This window comes from Lampetra planeri, chromosome 3 (genome assembly GCF_965212315.1).
Source record: "Lampetra planeri chromosome 3, kcLamPlan1.2.h2, whole genome shotgun sequence".
NCBI lineage: Eukaryota > Metazoa > Chordata > Hyperoartia > Petromyzontiformes > Petromyzontidae > Lampetra > Lampetra planeri.
In genome coordinates, this window is record NC_136109.1 from 21,649,747 (window position 1) to 21,675,062 (window position 25,316).

The following is a 25,316-nucleotide window of genomic DNA, read 5'->3' on the forward strand; positions in this document are numbered from 1 at the left end:
AGATAAGTGTGATTTGTAAATCCGCCCTACAAACATATAATGGATAAGCTATTTGTTCACGAGCTGGCCACAGCTGACCTCTACTCCAGAAGTAGTAATGACCTGGTTTCGAATGTTTGTTGACACAATAATTACCAGAAACAAATAAAACCCTGTACATTGCCAACACAAGTTCAGTGAACTTGGATAATGATTGAACTCTCCATGCTCAAACGGACGTGCAGAGGTGATCAACTATAATGGCAGCCCTGAAACTTCTTTTACTATGGCATGAGCCAATATTTTCAGAGGCTAAGAAGGCCCGTTGACACTCACCAACGATTGTCCATCAAATGTTCACCATCTGGCCACACTTAAGACCACCGAACTGGATAAAATGATCGAACTAGGAATATAAATTGAGTTTAAAACTAAACTACTTGTATTTTACTAGGTAAGGCCCACTGAGCTATGTAGCTCCTTTTCAGAAGCGACCTGGCCACAAATTATAACTCAACGAAGTGGCTTATCACGCGGACATATATACCAGCCAAATACTCTAAACGCATGTTGATTATAAATGTCGAGGGAAAACCCAGGGGACCTGGAGAAAAATCCATGCGACCATGGGGAGAGACACCGCAAACTCCAAATATACACACGTTAGGGTCGAGATAGAACCCACGGCCTCCTGTATACCAGGCGAGGTAGTTAATATCTCGCCACCGTGGCGCCTCATGGTGGAATTCAACTGTCAATACATTTCTGTAAATGTTGCAAAACACATACATGCATAAAACAGTTCTAGCAGCATTGCTCTTAACTGTCCTGTTATAATCTGATACTCTTGTAGGTGCCACCATCTCTCCTACATCATAGATAAGTTGGTTGTCACTTTCAACATGTTCTCATCGCTAATTTAACAAAATAAGAACTCAACAATGTTTGTCAACAATAACAAACCTTTAATTCACGTTTACATTTGTAAAACACCAACAGCAGCATATTAACAGGGTAACAGCAAATAGTAATTCCGAACATAAAGCAGATTCAATCTATCCTGGTGCCCATGAATTGAGTAACCAACATGTGGTATTTAACAAACATGTATGCATTGCTAGGGAGACAGACCAAGATCAAGTTTGGACAGTCAGAAGATTAATCCATTAGTTTTACAAGCTAGTAAAAGGCAGTTTTTTTAGGATTTAGTCTATGGCAATGGTTCACAATGATATACCCTTTAAAATTAAGCCTCGGGTATGTTTAGGTAATGCTCAAAATAATGCAATGCAGATATATATTCATGAACTCCAATAGCAAACATTCCTTTTCCCTATTTACTGATGCAACTCTGATATAACAAATTACGGCATTTAATGACAATTTCACGTTTGTCTACATGTTTAATGAAGTGCAAAAACCACGCGTAAATGTGGGGCAATGACTTCATCCATCGATAGGGCATATGCCACAAACTGCAGAGGTTCGTAGTTCGATTCCTTTAGGCCGCCCTGGTTATTAACGAGTGGATTAACCGTCAAAATATACGCCATTAACTACAGAGTGGATGTCATTGTGTGCTTGCGTCATGGTCCAAATTTGCCAAACTCTAAAAGTTATCCACACAATACCCAATGGGAATGACACATAGCAAATCACTGTTCCTTACTGGCAGACAAATGCCTGCTTGCAGCCCAGGTGCTGTGTCAAACTGTACCCTTTTAAATGTTTGAGGTGTGATGTAAGTCGCATATCGCACGTAGAGCACTCTGAGATGCCCTGGTGTAAAGTGGGTGATTTTAAAAACAAATCATAACACGGCTCTTCACAAATAAAAATTGAAAAACTAATATTGAAGTCTGTGATAAATGTTATGAAATAAATTGAGCATTAAACTTTTGTTTCATAGTAAAAAATATAGTCTCAACAATATCGACAAAAAACATCTAATATTCTGTAATTCCTTGCATATAGTCATGTCGATTCAACTATCTATAAATTCCAGTACGGGACATAACTACCATACAGACTTTTTAACATGCTTGCTTTTAAATTACCATTTCTGCATCGGTACATCACCCCGGGTAGTTTTTATTAATTTCGGTGCTATTTTCCTGCGGTTATATCTTGATTAACTTTCAAGAATTAGTTTAATCACATTCGCTTCACTCCATAGCTGGTAGCAGCACACATGAAGTCACGCAGGTATCCTTTGTATTGCTTCATGTCACTGGCATGAGTGAAGTCTGCAATGACATTGAAATAAATTATTTCATGGCACTGACATTTCATTAAAACAAATTGATTTGAATTGACATTTTTAAGTATGTATGTACCGTACATAGCCAACCATGCAAATCGGAGGTGCGGGAGAAAGACAACACACTAAACTGTTCAAGAAATCAGTCTCAACTGTTCAATAGGTGTGTATCAACACATAGGTCTCGAGTTGTACGGCGTGTTGTTCGGCGTGATGCTTGACGTTTCGCTCCACGTGCCGGGATCAGGTCACGAATTTTATGCACTGTGTTAAATCGGACCTGAATCTTGTTTGTTCAAGATTTTGATTATCCCTGCTATGTAATGTAAGGTGATGGTTTTGATTGGATCTTCAGATGGCTCCTTCCTCACGGTTGGGGTGATGGCTTTGCGGATTGTGTAGTCAGAATATCCATTCGCATTGAGAGCTTGGTGTACGTGTTTCAGTTCACTGGTCAGGTGTTCATGATCGGAGATACATTGAGCTCTATGGTGTAGCGTTTTGACGAGGGAATTCTTCTGGGATGGATGGTGGTGGGAATCAGGTTTTAGGTAGGCGTCAATATGGGTTACTTTCCTGTAGACAAAGTGGCTCATTGAGCCATCTGGTCTCTTTTTGATTAAGACATCCAAGAAGGGTAGCACGCCATCCTTTTCTACCTCCATGGTGAATTTGATTGCTGGGTGTATGGAATTGATGTGGTTGAGGAATTGTTCCAGAGCCAGTCGGCCATGTGGCCAGATGACGAACGTGTCATCCATGTACCTCTTCCACCAGGACGGGCGTAGAGTGGATGTCTGGATGGCGTCCGTCTCAAATTTTTCTGTGAAAATGTTGGCCACAACCGGAGATAAGGGAGAACCCATTGGGGTGCCTTCAGTTTGTTTGTAGAATGTTCCATTCCAAGTGAAGTATGTTTTGGTGAGGCAGTCTCACCAGGGCCGGTACATCAGTATTCAGTCCTTCTTGGACCAAATCTTCAATTATTGAAATGGTATTGGGCACAGGAACTTTGGTGAACAGAGAAACTATATCGAAACTAATGAGCAAACCACCTGGGGACAGTGATATGTCTTTAATTGACGATACCAGGTGAGCTGAGTTAAGAACAGAAGAGGTGGTCTTACCAGTGAATGGCTGCAAAGTCTCAGACAGATATTGGGCCAGTTTGTAGGTGGGTGAGCCAATGGTGGAGACGATGGGACGAAGGGGTGTACCTTCTTTATGGATTTTTGGTAAGCCATACAATCTGGGTGATCTAGCAGCAGAGGGTTTTAAGGAAAACCGTTTGGTCTGTTCAATTAATGAAGCTGATTCAGTGATGATACTGTTAGTTTTTGTAACGAGGCAGTTGGTGGGATCTCTTTTAACTTATGTGTAGCTGCCATCATTAAGTAGGTCCTGAATTTTGTTATTGTACATGTTTTTGTCCATGATGACCGTGGCATTGCCCTTGTCGGCTGAGAGGATGACGATATCTTCCCCCTTTTTTTATTGAAATAACTCAAAGCGCTCCTCCTTACTGATGTTGTTGACTCATATCTTAGCGCTTTTGAGGGTTGCAGCGATTTGAGGTCTTGTCACGTCTGCAGCGATGTGTCCCAAACGCGTAAGGGCTACATCGACCTGGACAATGATGTCATCCACTGGTATGTGTTTGTGGGTGACTGCAAAGTTTAACCCTTTAGCTAAAACCGACTTTAGACCATCGGAAATAGGGCTATTACTCAGATTAATAACAACCTTGTCAACGTCTAACTTTTTAATGTGTGGATCTGGTTTCTTCTTGGAAAGGAGGTTGAACTTGGAAATCAGGTTATTTTTACATTTAGCTGAAATTGTAGCGGCTGATGAAGTAATCATGTTATCTACATGTTCCCAATCAGATGTAGACATTTTTTTCCGTCAATGTTAAGTGCAATTTCAAGAGTGTCTTGTCTACATGAGCTAGTTCAGTACGGAGCAGTCCAATTCTCTCTGAGATCACGGCAAAGCTAGCCCTAAACAAGATTCGTTTGGCATTGGAAGATGTGACAGCAGCAGAGGTCAGTGTAAATGAGATCGGTATTACAACTTAGAGTGGCGGCATATCTTCAGAAATGTGAGTGACTCAATCAGATGAGCTTTCTTGTCTCGGAGTTTGTTAAAAGATCTTATGGTTATGCGGAAACCCTCCCCGTAGAGGCGGTCAAATTTTAATACTTAATACTTCTGGGTCCTTGAGTTTTTTACATCAAATTTGATGCATACGTGTCGATTATGTAGGAAGATTTTTAGCAGTTTCATGGTGATGGCTATGAACACCATGTCATGGTCGCTTCGAATGTCGGCACCAGGATAAGTACATGTTTGAGCCTTTATACTTGATTTAAAGCACTGAGCAGCTTATATGAAATCAATCTGTTTGTGAACGTTTCTATTAGGGGAAAATTTCAGCCCAAGGGCTGCTTGCAAAGTCTAAAAGGCAAGCTTCCTCTGTCATTGATGGTCCCGACTCGACATTTCCCCACAACTCCACCACACTGTTCATTCGAGTTTAGGCCGATCGTGGCATTCCAGTTACCTTGTATAAAAAGACATCTTTTCGGTGTTTTTTAGTATTTTCCTGCTATTCATTTACTTTAATGACTTCATCCTCAATGTTTAACGTTGGTGTGTAGACTTGTATTTTCTGTGGGATATCTCCAAAAAGGGCCACTAGTCATCAGTTCCCACCAAAAACAATTATATTAGCACTTACGGGCAAATGCACCCTGTATCCATATATGTAGGATTATTTCAAATTGTTGTATTACGGGACATTTTGCAGACAATAGTATGAGATATGAATGTATGAAATATGCTTCAAACTCATCAGCATCCAATTAATACGTATATGTATATAACAGGTAGTTAAGTTTCAATAAAAGTCATTGGCGATAAAACATTTTATCAACGTATATATTACAAATTAAGTGACTGAGTTGTCAGTGTCCAAGCACAAAAAACCCCACCATCATTAACACTGTCATACAACAAGTAAACATTATCGGTTGTGACACTTCTTCGGAGCCATACAGATATTCAATTTACTTAATCTATAGCCAATTATATATATTTGTTATAAGGAATTGATCAGGTTGCTAACTAATATTTTAAACATTAACCTTCTTCAATAGTCCTTTAATCCATGACGAAGAGCCAGTCACTGCAGTGTTACCCTACTCTCCATATTTCTGCCAGAAGGCAGTGGTAATGAAGGAAATTAGTATGTTCGGGATCAGCAAAGTAAATCTCTACAGGACAGAATATAGACATGTTCATACTTACTACCAATGAGGTTGTTAAGTTGGTAATTATGCTGCTTTAGTTGACAGCAGTTTCCCTTGGTGTTCAGGTGCTGCGCTGAATTATTGCTGCGTGATAAAAAAAAAGATATATACGACTTGTTATAACAATGTATAGCGTATGGGTTTTAAAATACATTCCAGAAGTATACAGTCGGTCATATATAGATGATATCTGTTGCTTGGCATTCATACACTGGGCTGAACCATGAACATATATAACGTGTGCTTTATGCCAGTGTTAATTTATGTTGGTGATCACGATGCACAGTAGGGGTGATAAGTTAAAGGTGCACCCTTGCAATTGCTTGCTCACACCACTGCTGACAGAAGGGCAGCCAAAATTGAGGGAGCTCGGGAGCCCTTCTAGAAGGTGTTCGGCCGACTCTTCACTGCTGGCCAGACGTCTTGGAAGAGGTGGGATTAACCACACTTTACCCCACCATATGCGAACTGTCCATCGACTGCGGTGTACCAATTTATACTGCTGGGTGGATAGAGGTGAACAAATAATTTCTGGGTTTCAATTAACAGGGCGCTAACTATTTCGCCACAGCAGCATCCCATTGCACGATATCAACCATAAATATAGTGTTGTACAATTCACCTATTTTTGCACATTCTCCCGTTACAGAAAACAATGACAAGCATTTAAAAATGCATGTGTAAAATGTAAATTACATGGATCACATTACAAGTTCACATTGAACTATAACCAAGCTGCTTTTGTGACACAGTCGAGATTGTTTGCAGATCGTGACTATCCCGTACCTCTGATTAGCACGGCTGGCTACCTATGGTCCAAAAGTCTGACATACATACATTAAGACACATTCGTTTTCTAAATGTAACTGAAAACTATGACGATGGAAGTCTGTTTACTCAATGGGGATGACAAAATAGCTTCAGTTCAGAACTACAATGGTTACGTTACACAGTAATATATATACACATTTATACAACCATGTATAATACTAACATTTCTCTTGTATCCTCTGTCACATCAACTCCTGAATCATTCAGAAGATATTTTTTAGTCGTGAATCCATTTTTTTCTCGTTTTCTTTTTATTGAAATTTCCTTTGTAAAAAAAAAGATACAGAGGTTAAATAGCTTCATGCAAGACACTGACAATATACACTACTATGGTAATTAAGGCATTATGTAGCCTTCATGTTTTCACATGGGTGTAGGGTATGTTGAATTAGTAAAGTGGAAATGTCGATTTCAGAATTCAGCTCATTTTAAGTTCCCTTAAGGAAACGTATTTTGTTTAACACTCTTATATTTTTGAGTGGCTCCCAGCTGTTGTCTCCGTGATGCATTCTTCAATGTAGTGTAATTCAACGTTTATTCCACTTCCTGATTTGCGCAAGAGGAAGCTACTTTGACTAAACAACATTGAACTTTGCACACACAGCTGAGGAGTCCAATTTATTTTGACTTTGTGGCAGATCTTAAGGGCCACATTCAAAAAGTTTGACATTTCTGGACCGACCCACCCACTTCGTGAAGTTTCTAGAACCACCTCTATTCTTACTGCACAAGTATGGTCACACTATGACTGTGGAAGTTATAATACAGTAGCTATTTAAATAGCTAACTACAACTGTTTATATACCGTACCACATTATATAATGGTAAATAATGATTACTAATGTCATTGTTAACAATGTGCTACTGCTATTTATTCCGTATTATTTTATTAAATGCAATAATTTGTATCACATGTTAATCCTTTAAAATCAATATATACATTTTGCTACAATATTCTTTCTCCAATGAGCATTCAAAAGGTGTCCATCTCCTGTTTGAAGCTCTTTGAGCCAGTGGTGGGAATTCCACATGCCAATGGTGGAGCGAGTCTCTCCATAGGACCACTGTCGACTTCTTAACAAAGTGATATTCATTGTCGACCCCCTGAGAGTAATGATGAACTGAATCAACCCCTGTATGAGATACAGGTAATGAGAGTTATTTTGGAACAAGCAAGCATACGTTCACGTTTGGAGGACAAACACAATCAGTGGCCCTATAGTAATGTGCTAGTGCGACCTCTCGTGTCTAGGGCCCTTCACAACAACCTCGCTCATCCATCTCCCCAGGCAGAATTGCGAGTCACACAAAGTGGAATGTGAAAAATAGATGAGCGAAATGTCACGAAAAGTCAGGGGTGAGATCATTAAACCCCATTCACTTTGCTCAGTGTGGAAACCTGCAATTATTATTTTAAATATGTTTACCGAGATCATTTATAATACTATATTTATGACAGGCACTTAAATAGAATAAGAGTTGTATTATGTATAACAAGTTAATCCTACAAAGTTGTTTCATATTTTTCTCCAGTAAATATCCTCTTAGCTGCAGCCCTATTATCATCTCTCCTTATTATCCGGAGCCCCTAAATCAATTGGTACAAATTGTAATGACACGTGTGTTTTTCATGAGGATATTTTTGTAATTTTTTTTATAGCGCATGGTTCATGCCAATTGTATCTCAAAACGCTGTAGAATATTTACGCGGCGGCAAGGAAAGGCAACTAGATCCGGTGACAACAATTGTGAAAACTCTATGGTCCCATCTATAATGTAAATGTTTGGCCCACAATAATAGCAGTCATGTTTCATACTGATCTTATCAACCACGTTTATTCATGATTTAGATGTACAAATGGTCACCACAGGTGCTACATTCAGCCTATTTATACATCCTCATATGTTTATTCATGATTATATTTTTCAGATTAAAGGAATAATATTCGTGGACAGGCACAAATAGGATGCAACTTAATTTTAAGGACATGGACGTTTTCTGCAACCTCACCTTCTTAGTATGTGGCGGTGAATTCACTTCCCATATAAATGCTCCAACTTTCTTTCTTATTTCTAAAAAAAGAATACGTCATGTATAAGGCAAAATGTGTAAACGTTTCATTTAACTATTCGATTCAAAAGGACATTACAAACATTTGCATTTAAGTTTATTGAGGCACTGTCCTTCATGTACATGAAAAACGAGCCTCAGCCCACCTCTGCTTCATTGTAACGGCGACTAAGATGAAACTGTACAGTTGAGATTTTTTTTAAATAAACAATGAACTGTAAATAGTGAACCACCTTGTCAGGTTATTCACCGATAATTAAATGGTTAGGTGTTAATTAGGGGTAAGAGTAATTTTGACAAAAACACATAATAAATCTATTAATTGCAGTATCTTGATTTGAAGCTATTTTATACCTACGTGACTTTACCGAAAGAACCAAAGAGTAATTGCAGTATATCCATACAATCCACATGACCGGTAAGGATCTCCCACCAATTAATCCGGCTTCCGTATGGTGCAAAACAGCGATATGCCTGTGACCAAATCAACTGAAATGCATCTGCTGTCATCACATATTGGAAGCTAAGGAGGGTCGAGGGTGGATAGTTCTGGGATAAGAAACCACCATGCACAGCAGAGGCCAGTGCAGAAAAATCCATGTAAACTCTTATCTATAAAAATGCTAAGATCGTGGTGTTTGTTTCTGGTAACTTGCAATTTTTTGTGCCTCTGCTTAGTAAATGTGTAAAATAAATCTATTGGAATCTACAGATGGAATGTGCCTTACAAATGTACATTATTATTACTGTGATTCTATGCTCTGATGTCTACTCCCTGTCTTCACCAAAACGCACTGACAAACAGTCAAATATGGTCAAATAAATTTCGACTTAAAGCTTTCATGACTGCAGGGATTCATATTCTTGGTTCTTTCGGTAAAGTCACGCAGAAAGGAAATAATAAAATAAAACAATTTAAAAGCAAAACATAATAAAATAATAAATGAATAAAACTGAAAAAATTCACATTTAATTTATTATGTTGAATTTTTATTATTTCCCTTCTACGTGACTTTACCGAAAGAACCAAGACTATGGTCAAATATCTCCCTTGACCTGCATGGCGTGTGGAGGCAAAAATCCAGCAGTGGGTTAGTAAAAGGGCTGTGTATGTGTAGCAATATAATTAAATATTCACATACCATATTCATGATGTAACTACCTTACAGCCATGCAAAATATGTGGGTTAGAAATATTTTTCAACTTTATGAATGTAAGGGAAATTTCCATCTGATAACAATCCATAAATAGTAATATCTGAATGCCATGTTAAATAAACAACGTTGAACATGAAAGGTCAAACTAAGAGTATGAAGTGGTAAAAACACAATAAAATCAAGGGTTTTTAAAATGTGCACTGTAGTTCTCATACACGCTATAAACATCTGAAATATAAACCGAACCATGAAATATCTGATTTAGACAGGAACATGAACGTCTATTTGCCTCTTAATTTGCTTCCATCGTGAAGTTTAGCAATGAAGGAAACAATGAAGGATACACACCGTCATGCAGCTTTGCTGGAGGCAGGACATAATGACCAATTGATATATTCTTGAATGTTTTTGAATCCAAGCATGCAGCAACATAGCTTGAATGAAATACTGTAACATCATGCACTAAATACATCCAGGAGTTGTAGATTCTAGAAAAGAGAGAAAAATATTGCCTTTATACGGTTCATGTATAAATATTTGTTCAAGGAAATTAACTGAACAATACAACTTAGGTTAAATGTGTGAATGCATTCTCTCTGTCCCACTGTCTATAAAATGGGGGTCACAATAACTCTTGTGAAGATCATCCTTCTGGAAGATTTTGGAATAAAGTTGTTTTGATATTAGGAACTTACTCGAAAAGAAAACCAGCCACATTGATTCAAGGGGTTCCCAAAACTTGGCAATAAAAGAACAATGCTAAATGGATAATACCTTTGGACAAATTGATGACATCATACGCAATGCGCACACCTCGACTCCCCATGAAATTATTACACAAGGTGTCATATCGTAATGTCATGTCATGAGCCGTGTGATGTCATATTGTTGTGCGGCTTGGGAGTAGCGTTATTAATGCTCAATAAATACTTCCAATTATATTCACCTGTTAGAAAGCATGAAAGATTATAAAGCGTGACATAATCTACGCATATTAATGATTTTTGTTCCTTGTTACAGCGGTTTCTTCTTGATTATAGGATAAAATGGGCTCCCAAATATATCCACACTTTTAGCTAAATTACATGTGATGATAAAATATCGTAGACAAACACAATGCCAAAAGAATACGCATTAAGTAAGTGATACACATAATTGTAGTAACTGCAGTAATGTTGTAAATTACACAAATGTAAACAAATTAGCGTTTTTGATAAAGTGGAAAGAAAATAGGAAATGCAGTTGTGAGTTTTGCCTTAAAGTTTTGGGAAATCACCTTGCAAACAGCTTTTTTAGGGTTTCATCTTTTGGCTTCCACCAAAATATGAATGCCCATGATTTCAGAATGACAAGTGACAATATAATAAGCATGATTCCAAATGTATATACATGAAACAGAGCCTGGACATCGTAAATTATAGTGACTGCAATGTTTTACACAACAGTAGCCTTGTTAAAGTGGGAGCACCACATCAGGAATAAGTACATTTAAAAGTAGTTTTTATATCATCCGTAATTCATCACTTATTTGCAATTGTCCACGATATAATGGGATGAATCCACAGTAACTATGGATAAATATTGTGGATAATTATGCAAGACCACGGGTAACAATAGTATGACTGCACTGATCACGTTCTGACATGACTGTGCTGTCACCCTCACAACTGAGTGGAATTGGCTAAACATGTCTTGATACTTTCCTGGATAATTAAATGTGGTTATAGTTTTCAATTACAAATAATTACGAAAACATATGAGTTTTGCATACTAATTTTATGTGCAGTTCATCATGTAAAAAATATAGTGAGGATATTTTGTTAGGCCATTGCCAAAAACACTGACATCCCTACTAAGAGCAGATAAATATAGCTATACATTGAGTAGATTAAAGAGTTGTTTCGCTGTATGTATTTTTGGGTTATTCCGCATGTTTTTCAGCATGGTGTCTGACTTTTCGCTCGATGTTTTGGGAGCTTCTTGAGGAACTGAGTAAAGTTCTTGAAGAGGATACCAGCAGGTACAACCCAAAACCACAATGGGGAATGATTTCAATCAGTACATCACTGACACCTAGTGGTGATGATCAATATTTTATAGCCCAAATGTCTCTTTTCATCGAACAAAATGGCAAATCACAAAGGCAACATGTTTCGGCAGTGTTGAAAATGTGAATCAAGTTCAAAATATGAACCCCTTCTTTGTATAATTTATCCACACTTCTTAAAATCCCATACCATTCCAAATAAACTAAATATTTTTTGAGGCGCATGTCAATAGATTTAAAACGCGCATCATGCTAATCTCTCACATTAACATAGCCACTTCCGTACCCAGTTACATGCTAATTTTTGACATTAACATCACTAGACCCAGCCACTTCTTTATGACCCTTGGTCTACACCCATTTCAAACCTTTTAAAACAGTCTGCATCAGCAGCAGACCATGCTTTCCCACCTTATGACGGACGCTTGTGCTGCGCCCAAAACGTCGTGATCTATTTTATTTTATACCTACGTGACTTTACCGAAATAACCAAAGAGTAAAGACACAAATATGTATCCATGCTCTCTAAATCAGTTTGTAGGGGTTCATCATGATTGACAATCCTAAGTCAGGGAATACAATTCCACATTCCAATGGTAAGGCATAGTATTGCCACTGTACACCACCTTCCACTTTGCACCAAGCAATGCTCACTGTGTGATGTTTACCAACAAGGGAGGGATGATGATGTTGTTAAAGTCACAACGATGCTGCCATGAGTCAAGTGCTCTACTGGATGACCTATCTCAGCTGTAATTATTAATACACTATTGTATTGCATTTAACAGATGATCACATCACCTGGAATGCACCCAATATCTTCAGAGCTCAGAAGCTAAGCAGGAGCCTGGCTAGTTCTTGGATGGGTGACCACTGGCAACAAAAAAACAGGTGGGTGTTGTAGGCTGTTGCAGGACTACATTGTCAGCAATGGGCAGTGCAAACATTCCATTGTTTTACTGCACTATGCTCCTAAATTTGAGTCCTCCCTTAAACAAATCCACACCAACCAGCATTGTCAAAAAACCTCATGACCGGCAAAGCATGGGGAAGCCCTCATCCAAAAGTGAATTGACAAGAGTTGTACATGTACACTGTATTATACGTAAATGGAATCATGATGTCATGCACACGGTGTATTTTGTAAGACTGACGATGCGTATCAAATTCCAACAATGGCTCAGGAACACCAATTTATGAGCATCGCCCATCAATTGTTTAAGCACAGAGATCGATTCACTGTTGACTTGTTGATACATGCAGGAAACAATGTCATTACGTTTGAGTGTCAGTGCTGGTGGCATCATCGCTGAACAGGAAGTCTGCAGACAGCATGGAGCACAATTGGCCTCCCTTGGCAACTTGAGGGACCCACATGAAACACAAAACGGCCAGTTATTAGACGTATTATTACGCGTAATACATGACAGGTTATTAGACTACTGTATTAAACAGGTCATCATCCACTTTAATCACTTAAATCATGTGCAACACAATTGCCAATTAATTAAGCATTTTGCATAGAAAACATTCAAAAGTTCTGATCACATAAAAAAGCAAGCTCACTTAACAGATGAAACATGTTTTTCCGAGTATTATAATATGAATATTGAATGTAAAATGAAAGCACAGCTGTATGCAATAATTAGACATGTGTTTGACATGAGTTCGCTTGCTGGCCATGACTAATATCAGAGGCGTGTGATATCTGAACTGTTCCTGGGTCCTCCCCACTTCACCTACCTGCACTAGCCAGCATGGTGAGAGCATGGTGAAACAACCCTCGTGGGAAGACGTTCATCAAGCAGTGGATTAACAAAAAGTTGTATGCAATCATTACCCTGTAGGTGTATGCAATCATGCATGCAGTGCACAATTACGCATGGGAATGATTTGCAATTACAGTATACAGGTTGAGTTAGTGTTATTGGCATATTTCTAGATTGCCATTTTTTATATTTAATTTGCACTTATTTGTGCAGTTATCCTTTTAAAAAATTCACTCAGGTCTCTCTTGCAAAAGACACGTCTCAACTGTGCCCTCATCTGGCGAATGCTCCTAATAAACTCGAGTTAGGTTTGACTTAAAATAATTAAAACTAAACTTAAAACACCAAAGTACTGTGCTATAAAAAAAAATTAATGAATATCTCACTAAACCAGCACTTACCCCACATGTTCACAAGCTGTTTGTCCACGCTGCTTGAAAACCATGCTCTTTTATTCGTGAACATTTTTTTTGGCGTCAAATATCTGCAACCAAAAATCATTAAAAAAGCATATCACTTTAACATTACAGAATATATTTTATTTCACCAAGAATGTATAAATATGCCGTGATATGTTTATGAATTAACTTGTACTGTATTGATGTTGTGATATCACGTAACGCCTTCAGTGCAAATGCCGAGCACAGATTCTCTGATTGGCAGCTGTCCATTTGGGAAACAAGGTGGTCCAAAACCTGAATAATTGGTGCTAATTTAAACCCAAATTTATATTTAAAATTTGTTTGTCATGGGGGGGAAACCAGAACCCAGAGAAAGCCTATCCAGAGCAGCGAGAGAGCACGCTTGACGCAGAAAGGTCCCCGCGTCATGAATCTAAACAAGGCCCTTCTTGCTGTGAGGTGCAAGTGTTACCACTGTGTCGCCCTGCCGCCCATTAATGAGTTTCAGATGTTAGGAAATTTCAGAAAGTAAATTGACATGTATTAGCCAGGTATAGATCAAAATATACCATCAGTTTGCTCTCGGCTCTGTGACATCACAACTTTCTCTCTGCTGTGACATTATAGTTTACTTTGTCCGCTTTGACATCATATCAGAGAACGTAATTATTCTTCAAAATCTATGATAATACAGTTCCAGAGATAATTATTCAACAATGAAATGCACCCTATGTAAGCATGAATTATCTGCCATAAAATAAGCTTCAGCTCAATGAGCTTCTATCCTGAACATGTCAAACTGGATCCAGTGATGGTGTCACCTAAAAAAGACGCACTGAGATACCCTAGTATGATTGTATGTGGGATGAGGTGAAAGGAATGCAATCTGTCCTTCGTATATGTCTCGCCACATACAATATTAAAGTATTTCTGACACAATCCGTGAGCCGCACGGCATTCTGGGTGTGCAGAATTTCAGCAGCATTGATTCAAGACAGGCAAACTCTGAACCGTGTTCAAGGGTTTCATGCCCATCTGTAGATAATTTCAAATTACTTAAGATTGAAGCTCAAATATGAGATTTAATGAGTCAGTTTGACTCTACTCATGAGACCCATAAGGTCGAAGACCAGTTCAGTTCGCTTGCTTAATTCTATATTTATTGAAAACATTGGCCTGGAAGGGCAATAAATAGGTTGATGGGACTAAATATATTATTTGTGTGGAGATATCAGAATGCACTGCAGAAGCTTACGAGAGCCAAAGGCACATTTTACATTCTTATGAATGAATGTAAACACACGACTTTTAGCAAGAACTGCCATGCACTTATTACAAAACATTGGCATTTCGCGCCTGAACATATTGCAAAGAGTAAAGACACAAATATGTATCCATGCTCTCTAAATCAGTTTGTAGGGGTTCATCATGATTGACAATCCTAAGTCAGGGGATACAATTCCACATTCCAATGGTAAGGCATAGTATTGCCACTGTACACCACCTTCCACTTTGCACCAAGCAATGCTCACTGTGTGATGTTTACCAACAAGGGAGGGATGATGATGTTGTTAAAGTCACAACGATGCTGCCATGAGTCAAGTGCTCTACTGGATGACCTATCTCAGCTGTAATTATTAATAAACTATTGTATTGCATTTAACAGATGATCACATCACCTGGAATGCACCCAATCTCTTCAGAGCTCAGAAGCTAAGCAGGAGCCTGGCTAGTTCTTGGATGGGTGACCACTGGCAACAAAAAAACAGGTGGGTGTTGCAGCATTGATTCAAGACAGGCAAACTCTGAACCGTGTTCAAGGGTTTCATGCCCATCTGTAGATAATTTCAAATTACTTAAGATTGAAGCTCAAATATGAGATTTAATGAGTCAGTTTGACTCTACTCATGAGACCCATAAGGTCGAAGACCAGTTCAGTTCGCTTGCTTAATTCTATATTTATTGAAAACATTGGCCTGGAAGGGCAATAAATAGGTTGATGGGACTAAATATATTCTTTGTGTGGAGATATCAGAATGCACTGCAGAAGCTTACGAGAGCCAAAGGCACATTTTACATTCTTATTAATGAATGTAAACACACGACTTTTAGCAAGAACTGCCATGCACTTATTACAAAACATTGGCATTTCGCGCCTGAACATATTGCAAGAATAATATTACAAAGGTAAAGGCGTGGCACAAAAAAAAACTAACAGCAGTCCGTTGTGTCTTATTTTATTCAGTTTGAAGCTTCGTTAAAGTTAATCATTTAACGTTCCTTAAGAGCGTTATGGCGCTGTGTTCTTGCTAAAAGTCGTGTGTTTACATTTTTAAAAACAAGGGTTTTATTAACAACTTGGTTAAACTCAGGGTCGAGAAGTCCGTCATTGGCGCCTGAGACACGCGGCGCCTGCGTTTCGTGCGAGCCGATTCCACAGTTTAGTGACCGCGGCGTCTTTGACCGACAAAATGTAAATTGCTTTAAAGTAGCGAATTAATTGATTAATTGAGCCGATTTTGATACAGGCATGCGCTGCCATCGGATCTGAGTACGTGTAAAAAAATGTGGAATTGATTTGTCAACGGGAAGTGAACGAAATTTTGATTGCAAGATTTGACCACGACAAACAGAGGAATAAAGTTAAGTAAAAACGTTTTTAAAAAGTATGAGCTCATTCTTTGGGTTTTGACCACGACAAACATAGGAATAAAGTTAAGTAAAACCGTTGAAGAAAAAAGTAAGAGCGCATTCTTTGGGTTTCGTGTTTACCAATTAGCTTACGATGATTTAGTCACATTCCATAGCTGCCAACCCCTTATAGCAGTGCCCCCCCACCTTATTACAGACCAACTCCGACCTTCTTGGCTACCCCAGTGCCCTCATAAATCTCAACGTTCATCCGACAAAGTCCCATCACAAGGCAGAAACATACATAGACGGAACATTGTAACTTGATGCCCGTATTGAAACGGCTGTACGCCGTATGGACCTGAAATCTCTCCCTGTACAACAATACAGGTAACCCGTATGGGTTGACAAGGCTTGAGATTGCAAGGCAAAGTACTCCTTTAATTAATGTGAAATATGCCTTGCTCACCGCCACTGCTTGCGAGAGGAATTCCAACAAGGGGGAAGCTCTCGAGGGGGTAATTGGCCTACTCTTCCGCGTGAGTTGCAACGGTTTAAAAACAAACAATTGTTTTACCTCACTCACGCTTGACGGGAAGTATTCGATGCCACGCTTCGATTTGCAACTTACACTATGAACGCCTCTGAATTAAATCGCGTTTGTATAAGTATAATAAACTTACGTCTCAATATCGGTCAGCACTCAGCACTGACCCCTCGGGGTGGTGGGGGAGGGGGTTGGGGGAGGGAGTGGGACTCTCACGGACGCGGCCGAAAGATTTACAAACACGAAAAAAAAATTATTTTACAAAACACACTATTTTTCCGCGTTCTTTTGCAATCAGAGCAATTAATAACTCGCGACTGTAATTTTACGAGTCGTGCTTAAAAAAAAAGAATTTGTCCCACGACTTCGGTTGGATCGCGGTTGCCGGGGCAACGCGGTCCCGCTCGGCCATGATCGAGGCCCCGGCGCAGGGGATGACTGTAGGGGGGGGGCCGCGACGGCAGGAACATTTGTTGTGTGTACAATTCAAACCCAATTGATGTAATTAAAGGAGGACAATAGCGGTTACAAACGAGTAAACAAACATGGTGATGTGCTTCGTACCAAACTGCAGGCATTACAGCGAGAGGGACTCGTGCAAGTTCTTTCATTTCCCCAAGACGCGCCACGAGTTCGACAAATGGAAGAAGCTCATCAGGTGAGGAGGGCTTCAGGCTCTGCGCGGCCGCCGGCAAACACAAAGCAAATATAATAACGTGTCCACGGGCTATTCGTAGGCGTAACGCGCAAAACCGTGTGGGTTTAGTCGCGTGTGTTGTCGTTTATTGTTCGGGGTTTTTTGGTTTGTTGTTTGCGAGTTGCATTCATCGGAGAAGCCCCGGGCCTTGGCGCCTGCCTGGGCCTCAGTCAAGGGCTGGTGTTCTGCCGTGTAACCGATGCCTGTGCACATGTAACGCGTTAATGCCCAACACTTTTGCACGCTCTACGCGTCGCCGTTCGGTGACTTTACGCATCGTGTGGTGAAATTTGCAGTGTTAAGGCGAGATGTGTGCTCGTCGTCGGTTCGAGGCGCTTTGTTGGGGCGGAGGTGATTTGCCTGCACTCGAGCGAACAAAGCCATGCCCGCTGTAATTGTGAATTCATTAACCGACATCCAGACGAGGGTTCTGTGTGGCACGGCAACACAATGCAGTAATGTTTATCCATCAAGCTACACATTTTCTTCTGCTGGACCAGACCTGGTGGGGTCAGTTACTACTGTACAGTCACTGTCATTTGTAATTAATTGCAATTGCAGTTTAATTGTACTTGAAACTAACAATGCTTCAGTAGATATGATTTACCCCAGGTCGGTTCTGGAATAATGCTTTCAAGCAGAATTTGTACAAGGAAAACATCTTTGCTGGTTTCAGTTCTTGAGTGATCAGCAGGATGTGGAGTCTGAAATACTGTCGGGTTGCCTTCTATTCTAGGCAATAACTCTCCACGCACATCAACTAACCCCACTCATTGGAGCCAAAGCACATTTGACAGTGTGTATTAGTGTATGTAAGACCAGGATTCGATTATAATTTCAAATACGGCGGCATTGCATTTAGCCAACATAACATATTGCTTGCAAAATATCAAATGTATATCAATTGTAATCAAACGGCGGCCCTGAGTATTACTGCAGATGTAATAACCGAATACGCGCTGTCTGCTTCCCTTAACGTTATTAGAAAAAGTAGGTCATGATGTGGCGGTGTCACGTTGCAAATTTGCCATTTTCTAAAATTAGCCGCATATTACTCTACTTTAATGATTCATAGCAATCATCGACCCTTACTGGCAGACGAATGCCCCAGGTCACTCGCAAATGAGACAAACCTGGTCTCTTAACTTACCTGGTTAAACTAAATAAATGTAACTTGCCACTGACCCCTTGTCTGGCTCTAGTGGTGGATTATGGGTAAAACTACGAATTAGCCTGTTAAACCACTACAAAATACAATAGTGTTTACATCCACCGTTACTTGATTTTTTTTATAGAAGCATATTGCACGTGTTGCAAGTTCTTTTTCACGATTGTTTGGCAGTCCGTTTGGTCGGCTACGGTACACTGAACCTTAATAGGTTAGTTCTATTTGTTAAATGTTATGATAAATTGCCTCTTAAGTCAATGGCGTGTCGAACGCCTCTGCGTCTGACAGATGTAACGGATTCATTTTTTTTAGGAGTGAAGACTGTCCCCGCAGATGTGATATTGTACAAACATTTGTTGTATATTGACACATACACCTATCGATTAAATAGCACGCAGTGTGCCAAGTTGTCACCTTCATGATGCCTAGGGTTTAGTGTTTTGATTCTCATGGTAAAATTCAATATCCGAAACCAAAAAGGCCAGTCTCAATCGCGGTCTAGCCATGGGAAACCACAAAGTAGTTGAAAAACACAATACGGTCTAGGTGGCCGGATGACTGAGTAAGGGCTGAATGATCACTGTTGATATTATGGGTTTGATTAATTCTCAGGCAGATTACCGTGACCAAACCAGGTTCTCAAGTGTAATGAGTTGATGGTTTCAGCCCATTCACCAATGACTATTTAGATAAAAACTGTCATGTAAAAAAACATTTTCCCAATTAATTTGGATACATTCCAGCCTTTCAAAGTGACTTAGGAAAGTGATATCCGTGATGTTTTCTTCCAAGGTCATTTTCTGACAGGGAAGTGCACTCCTTACTACAGAGTTCAGAATGGAAATGTCTTCAGTTAATGAATGCATTCCTGTATTTATTCTTGGGTCCAGATATTAATGGCCACTGGTTGCAAAATGCACAATGCAATCTATATTGCACGGTGTTTCTCCTTAATAACATTCTTACGATCGAGTACGTGGATTGCAGTTTTATACAGATTTGTTCACTTTTGTTAGGTCACTTAAATGTTAATTGACTTGTATGCATGTAAATATATACATTCTAAACGTCTGGTTGTCAGCAACACTGTTAAAGTAACACTTGCTTTGATTGTTACTGAGTCGCATAAACATTGCATAATCATCTCACGTGAAATATATATTTAGCTTATTGAGAAAAAAAGAATTCCTTAATATTTTGCTGAAGTTATTCACTTTATGTTCCCATTTTTTTGGTTTTATATAATACACTTCAAAAATAAGTAGTATCTTTTGACTATGCATTTAATACAGGTTACTAAAATCTGCATTTAAAACTAGTAGGTTTTTGCCAAACTCACGTGAGTTGAAATAATGTGCACCACTGATGAGTTTTGGAGCAAGGCTAAGGTAGATAAAAAAAAATTGTATGGATAATTGGAAGAAGACATTGTATTAAAAGACGTGAATGGTAATCTTCCATATTGTAAAGGGTTTCATGTGCTTCTTTGATTATTTTTCTATCTACGTGACTTTACCGAAAGAACCAAAGAGTATAATGATGCATCTTCTTGGTTCTTTCGGTAAAGTCACGTAGAAGGGAAGTAATAAAATAATAAAAATAAAACATAATAAAACAATTCTCACGACGTTTCGGCCACAACGCAAGCAGCCGTCCTCAGGCGAAGAATGATTCTTCGCCTGAGGACGGCTGCTTGCGTTGTGGCCGAAACGTCGTGAGAATTGTTTTATTATGTTTTATTTTTATTATTTTATTACTTCCCTTCTACGTGACTTTACCGAAAGAACCAAGAAGATGAATCCCTGCAGTCACGAAAGCTTTAAATCGAAATATAATGATGCAGTTTCAGTGTTTGCAATAGAATTGTGTACACGTGATTTGTAAGCCACTAATCACTCAACATGTGTTTTATGGTGTGCATTGTAGTCGTGCTGACAGAGAGCCGAGCCAACACTCAATGGTTTGTAGCTGCCACTTCCCAGATGGAAAAAGAGAACATGGCCCAGCTGTCATTTTACGCAGCCCCAACACACGACTGCTGCCAGCAAGTGATCGGCGTCTCATCAGGGGCATCGATCCAAATGAGTAAGCCTGTGCTTGATATATCTACCAATATACCCATCTACTCTTGCGAAGGATACTATGCTGGTCTCCTGAGTTCTCACCTGGTTAAAACAAAGTTGAATTGAATATTGCAAAACTGATGAGCCGTGAAAACTGTTTATCTTACACATTTTTATTTTTGTTTCCTTAGGATTTGTACTGAAAATTCGTGCAAAACACAATGTTTAGTTCTGGCAATATTTCCTTTTCATATTAGTGTGTCCTTCCTGGTAAAGGTTTATCTTGAAGATTAATGTGGTCCCTTAACATGTTTTACACGATGTAAATTCACACCAAGTTTTCTCTGCTTTTCCTCGACAGTCCAAATGTGAAGAAGTTCCGTGGAAAGCCACAGTTGGCTCGATACCTGGGGACCGGTGCAGATATTAGTAGTTTCGATTACAGGACTGGAAAACTGATCCCGGGCAAGTTACAGAAAAACAAGATTCGCCTTCGCAATGACCAAATTGGCCAAGGAAAGGTAAGAGTTCTTGAAAAATACAAAAAACATTCTTTGTTTAATGTTCACTAAGTTTGACATGTGCATTTCAGTTCCTTAAATAATGCCCATCATTTTATGTCTTTTTGAAGGGAAAACCGGATCTAAATACATCCCTGCCCATCAGACAAACAGCCTCTATCTTTAAGCAACCTGTCACCAAAGTTGTAAATCACTCGTCTAGCAAAGTGAAGGCAGATCCACACAGAGCCATTGACCAGCCAAAACAGGTGAGTCAAGTGCACATTTGTCACGATAAATACATATGATTAGCTGGGCAGTGGTGATGCACGCCTGGAATCGATCCTTGTTGAGACGAGGATTGGTACATTTCAGAAATGTTGTGAAATCCTGGCATACCAGATGAAGGCGGTACAGAAAATTTGGAATCAATCTGTTCCAACTGTATGGAATAGAGTTGGCCCCTTGCATGCACGGGTTATCTCCTAGTGCTTCAGTTCTTTCTGCTTTAGTAATATTAGTATTGGTCTAAATTAACTTGAGATGATCAATTTCTAATGTAGGTATTACTGGATTTAACTCAAATAGAAATTTTATAGTTTATACTTTTGATCGATGTTGATTTTATAGCGTATAATAGTGACTATTTTACTTAATCAGTTTAGATTCTGGAATTTGATGCCTATAATATGTTTGTTTTAACAGATGACTAATATGCCCATTGAGACATGATGCATTGCCTCTTACAATGAAATCTCAGTCATGTCATGTCATTGGAATACAACAAAATATTAAACCTAACTTAAACTATAACATGTACAAATGTATTAATATATGCAACTAATATGTGTGACATAAACTATTAGTAATGTGAATTATAGACACCCTCGTGTATGAGACAAATAATTCTGAGAGTAAATCAATATATTCATGTGCAAATAATAGTCCAACATAATTACACATTTCAATACTATATGGTTTACGGACTGTACGTATGCAGTTACCATAACGCAGCTATCTTGTAAAGAGTTGGTGAATCTGAAAGGGCACTTGCCTGTTGAAAACAATGTGTGATGTTACATTTAATTAATATTTTGTTTTTATTACTATATTATAATAGTATGTCAGATGTTGTCTTCCCTGTGGCAGTTGTTTTGGGAAAAGAGGCTTCAAGGTTGGAGTGCTTCTGATATCACTGAGGAAATCCTCAAGTCTATGGACCTACCAAAAGGAATCCAAGGTACAGTAATATTACTCCTCTTTGGCTTACAATGTATCTGTCTTCACATCTGTACGCTGACCTCGTGATGTTGACAAAGATGGTCTTCTGTTATCTATTCTAAAAGTTTGAAAATAAAGTTTGGTGAATAAATTGCAATTAACCATTTTTTAATCTCCAAATTAAATTCTGTTATGTGCCAAAGATAGACACCCAAACTTTATTTCCGACTTGATTTTATACCCAACACAGGCCTCCCGTCCTCGATTGCAACTTCTATGTTGACAATCCATCTAAATACCCATCATCTGCATGTGGATGACTTGCCTACTCTAAGAGTATTCATTCTACTACCCCGTCAGTAACCTCCCAAAGTAATCCTATATATATATTTCAAAAGTCCTATTGATGCACACGTCTGTTATTTTACAAAATCTTCTAATGCAGTCACATATTGAGGCCTTTGAAATCAAAATGCCATAACCTTTATGTTACTCATCTAACATGTTTGTTTTGAAACTCTGCTTGTTTAAGGTGTTGGCCCAGGTTGGTCTGCCGAGACGCTCCTGTCCTCACTGGCTAGTGCACTGCACACTAGCTCATCTTCCATCACTGGGCAGATGTCTGCAGGTGTGGAAAAAAACCCAGCTATATGGCTCAACACCAGCCAGCCTCTTTGTAAAGCCTTCACCGTCACCGATGATGATATCAGGTAAGAAATTAAAGATAAGTATCAATTGACTCACTGAGACCTCCCAACTAGCAATCACAAGTATAGAATGACATGTCTTGTTTTTGTCACAAACAATCTACAGTTTGACCTTTCGTTTCTGTATTAACTTGCTCAGCCAAAAGGTGGCGCTAAAAGACCACTCTTGTTATTTAGTACAAAACAGGAGTATGAATGAAGTGGTCCAGACATTAATTCACAATAAAATCCTTTGTCACATCGGCTCCATACATATCCCCGTGTTTATCTGCATCCCCCATGCTACGTCGTGTCCTTTGTGGTTGTTATGGGCCGAGGTTGGTTAAATACCTGCCACGATTTTTTTTAAATGTTAAGATTAGTTTACTAATAAAGAGAACCGTAGGTTCTGCCGTTAAGAAACATTTAAAACATGTTTAACGTCATGAATAATGTTTTGCTTAATTCGATAATGTGGTAAATCTCTGGTGCTGGTACCTTTCAGGAACCTTGAAGGTCTGACATTAGTAGCTATTGAATGCCTTTGCCAGACAATGATTAATTCAACCTCACATTCCGTTGCCATAGAAAACAAGAAGAACGGGTTCAAAGCATTCGCAAGAAACTGGAGCAAGTGTTGATGGCTGATATCCTGGCTTCAGCAGAGGACATAGTGGACGATGAGAGCCCTCCGCCAGAGAAAATGGAAGAAGATTAATGTGTGAAGCAGTGCATTTCACATTTATATAATAAGCTAAAATACCACTGTAAAATAGTAAAATCTGCGATTTTGTTTTTAAAATACTTGCTTTGTTTTAAAATGTTGAATGTTACACTGCAAAACGAACTATTCAAAAGCAATGTTCTATGTCAGAATAACTTTAGTTAATGCAATTATTTACGTCATTGATCCAGGGTTAATGGAATATAATGTTATCTTGATTTGTCTTCCCATTCGTTTAGGGCTGCTGTGCATATCTTGAGAAAAGCAACTAGTTCAACAAGATGACAACTAACCAAGTGTGTCCAATATTCCAGAAGTCCTTGCCCTTTACAAGAAGGCTGACAAGATAAGGCTGCCATGCTTGAAATATTGCCCTTTTTTTTTTCAACTTGATAATTGTTCTCGAACGGTATGTAACTGTAGCTGTGCACATGATGTAAAATGAGGACTGTAGTCTAAGGGTCTTCATTTTTTTACGTGACTTTTTGCAAAGTCATACTTTGCTGTACATTGATCATGCTTCTGTGACTGTTTTTATACTTTTGCTTTTTCAACAAAGTTATATTCAGTCAAAAATTACATGTTTGCTTAATAAAATAGTGTAAAGTGCTTTTGATAAATCTGCCATAAGTATTTGTGATATGATGAAACCCATTATTAGTATGATGAGCATTCAATACCAATTATGGAATCATTTTAATACACTTTTGTTTCCTTTAAAAAGGTAAATGTCACAAAGTAAAAGCTAGTTATAGATTTGCATATATTCCTATTTGTGGCAGAAGTGTTCATTGCTATATGGTTGTATTGGCTTGCATTAGTTTAATTTACACGGGTGTTCATTTGTCCATGACTGTACAATGCAGTTGAATATTACAAGAAAAACACATCTAGCATAGTGGATTTCTTTACAAAAAATAAATATATATTAAAATATATGCTTCTGATTTCCTTTTTTATGCAGAAATCTATAAATACAGACATGAGGTTAATTCCCACAATAAGATTGTATATTTTAAGTTATCTGTATTTTGCAAGATTCAGACTTGCATAGTGACGTACAGTACATATAAAAAGGCTTTGCTGTATGCTATTCAATAACTTTTACTGTAGAAACCAGTTATACATTCCCGTGTTTTTATTCTATTTCATAATGCGCTTTTGAAACAATAATGTAATCAGTTGTACTCGTGCAATATAATTTTTACCAATTTAGAAAAAAATACAATAAAGCTAATGATGGAAATATGTG

The 25,316-nt window shown here is 38.6% G+C and overlaps 2 protein-coding genes across 4 annotated transcripts; one reads left to right on the top strand and one right to left on the bottom strand.

Moving 5' to 3' along the window:
* Window positions 1–932: 932 nt before the first annotated feature.
* On the bottom strand, window positions 933–17,197 carry TERB2 (telomere repeat binding bouquet formation protein 2). Of its 2 annotated transcripts, none has more exons than XM_078592834.1 (8): window positions 17,142–17,197; window positions 13,828–13,910; window positions 12,937–13,018; window positions 9,959–10,098; window positions 8,393–8,454; window positions 6,545–6,645; window positions 5,549–5,634; window positions 933–2,225 (listed from the first exon to the last, which is right to left on the bottom strand). In XM_078592834.1, the coding sequence occupies exons 2-8, from the start codon at window positions 13,889–13,891 to the stop codon at window positions 2,134–2,136; spliced, it is 627 nt and encodes a 208-aa protein (XP_078448960.1). In that variant the 5' UTR covers window positions 13,892–13,910; window positions 17,142–17,197; the 3' UTR covers window positions 933–2,133. The 2 variants fall into 2 exon arrangements, with proteins under 2 accessions (XP_078448960.1, XP_078448959.1); XM_078592833.1 differs by having other exon boundaries at window positions 17,036–17,182.
* Window positions 17,198–17,385: 188 nt separating this feature from the next.
* On the top strand, window positions 17,386–24,998 carry LOC144741113 (methyl-CpG-binding domain protein 3-like). Of its 2 annotated transcripts, none has more exons than XM_078623752.1 (8): window positions 17,386–17,663; window positions 20,797–20,955; window positions 21,295–21,454; window positions 21,565–21,702; window positions 22,562–22,673; window positions 23,187–23,364; window positions 23,929–24,059; window positions 24,304–24,998. In XM_078623752.1, exons 1-7 carry the CDS (start codon window positions 17,551–17,553, stop codon window positions 24,056–24,058), a joined length of 990 nt encoding a protein of 329 aa, XP_078479878.1. In that variant the 5' UTR covers window positions 17,386–17,550; the 3' UTR covers window position 24,059; window positions 24,304–24,998. The 2 variants fall into 2 exon arrangements, with proteins under 2 accessions (XP_078479878.1, XP_078479885.1); XM_078623759.1 differs by having other exon boundaries at window positions 22,583–22,673.
* Window positions 24,999–25,316: the final 318 nt, after the last annotated feature.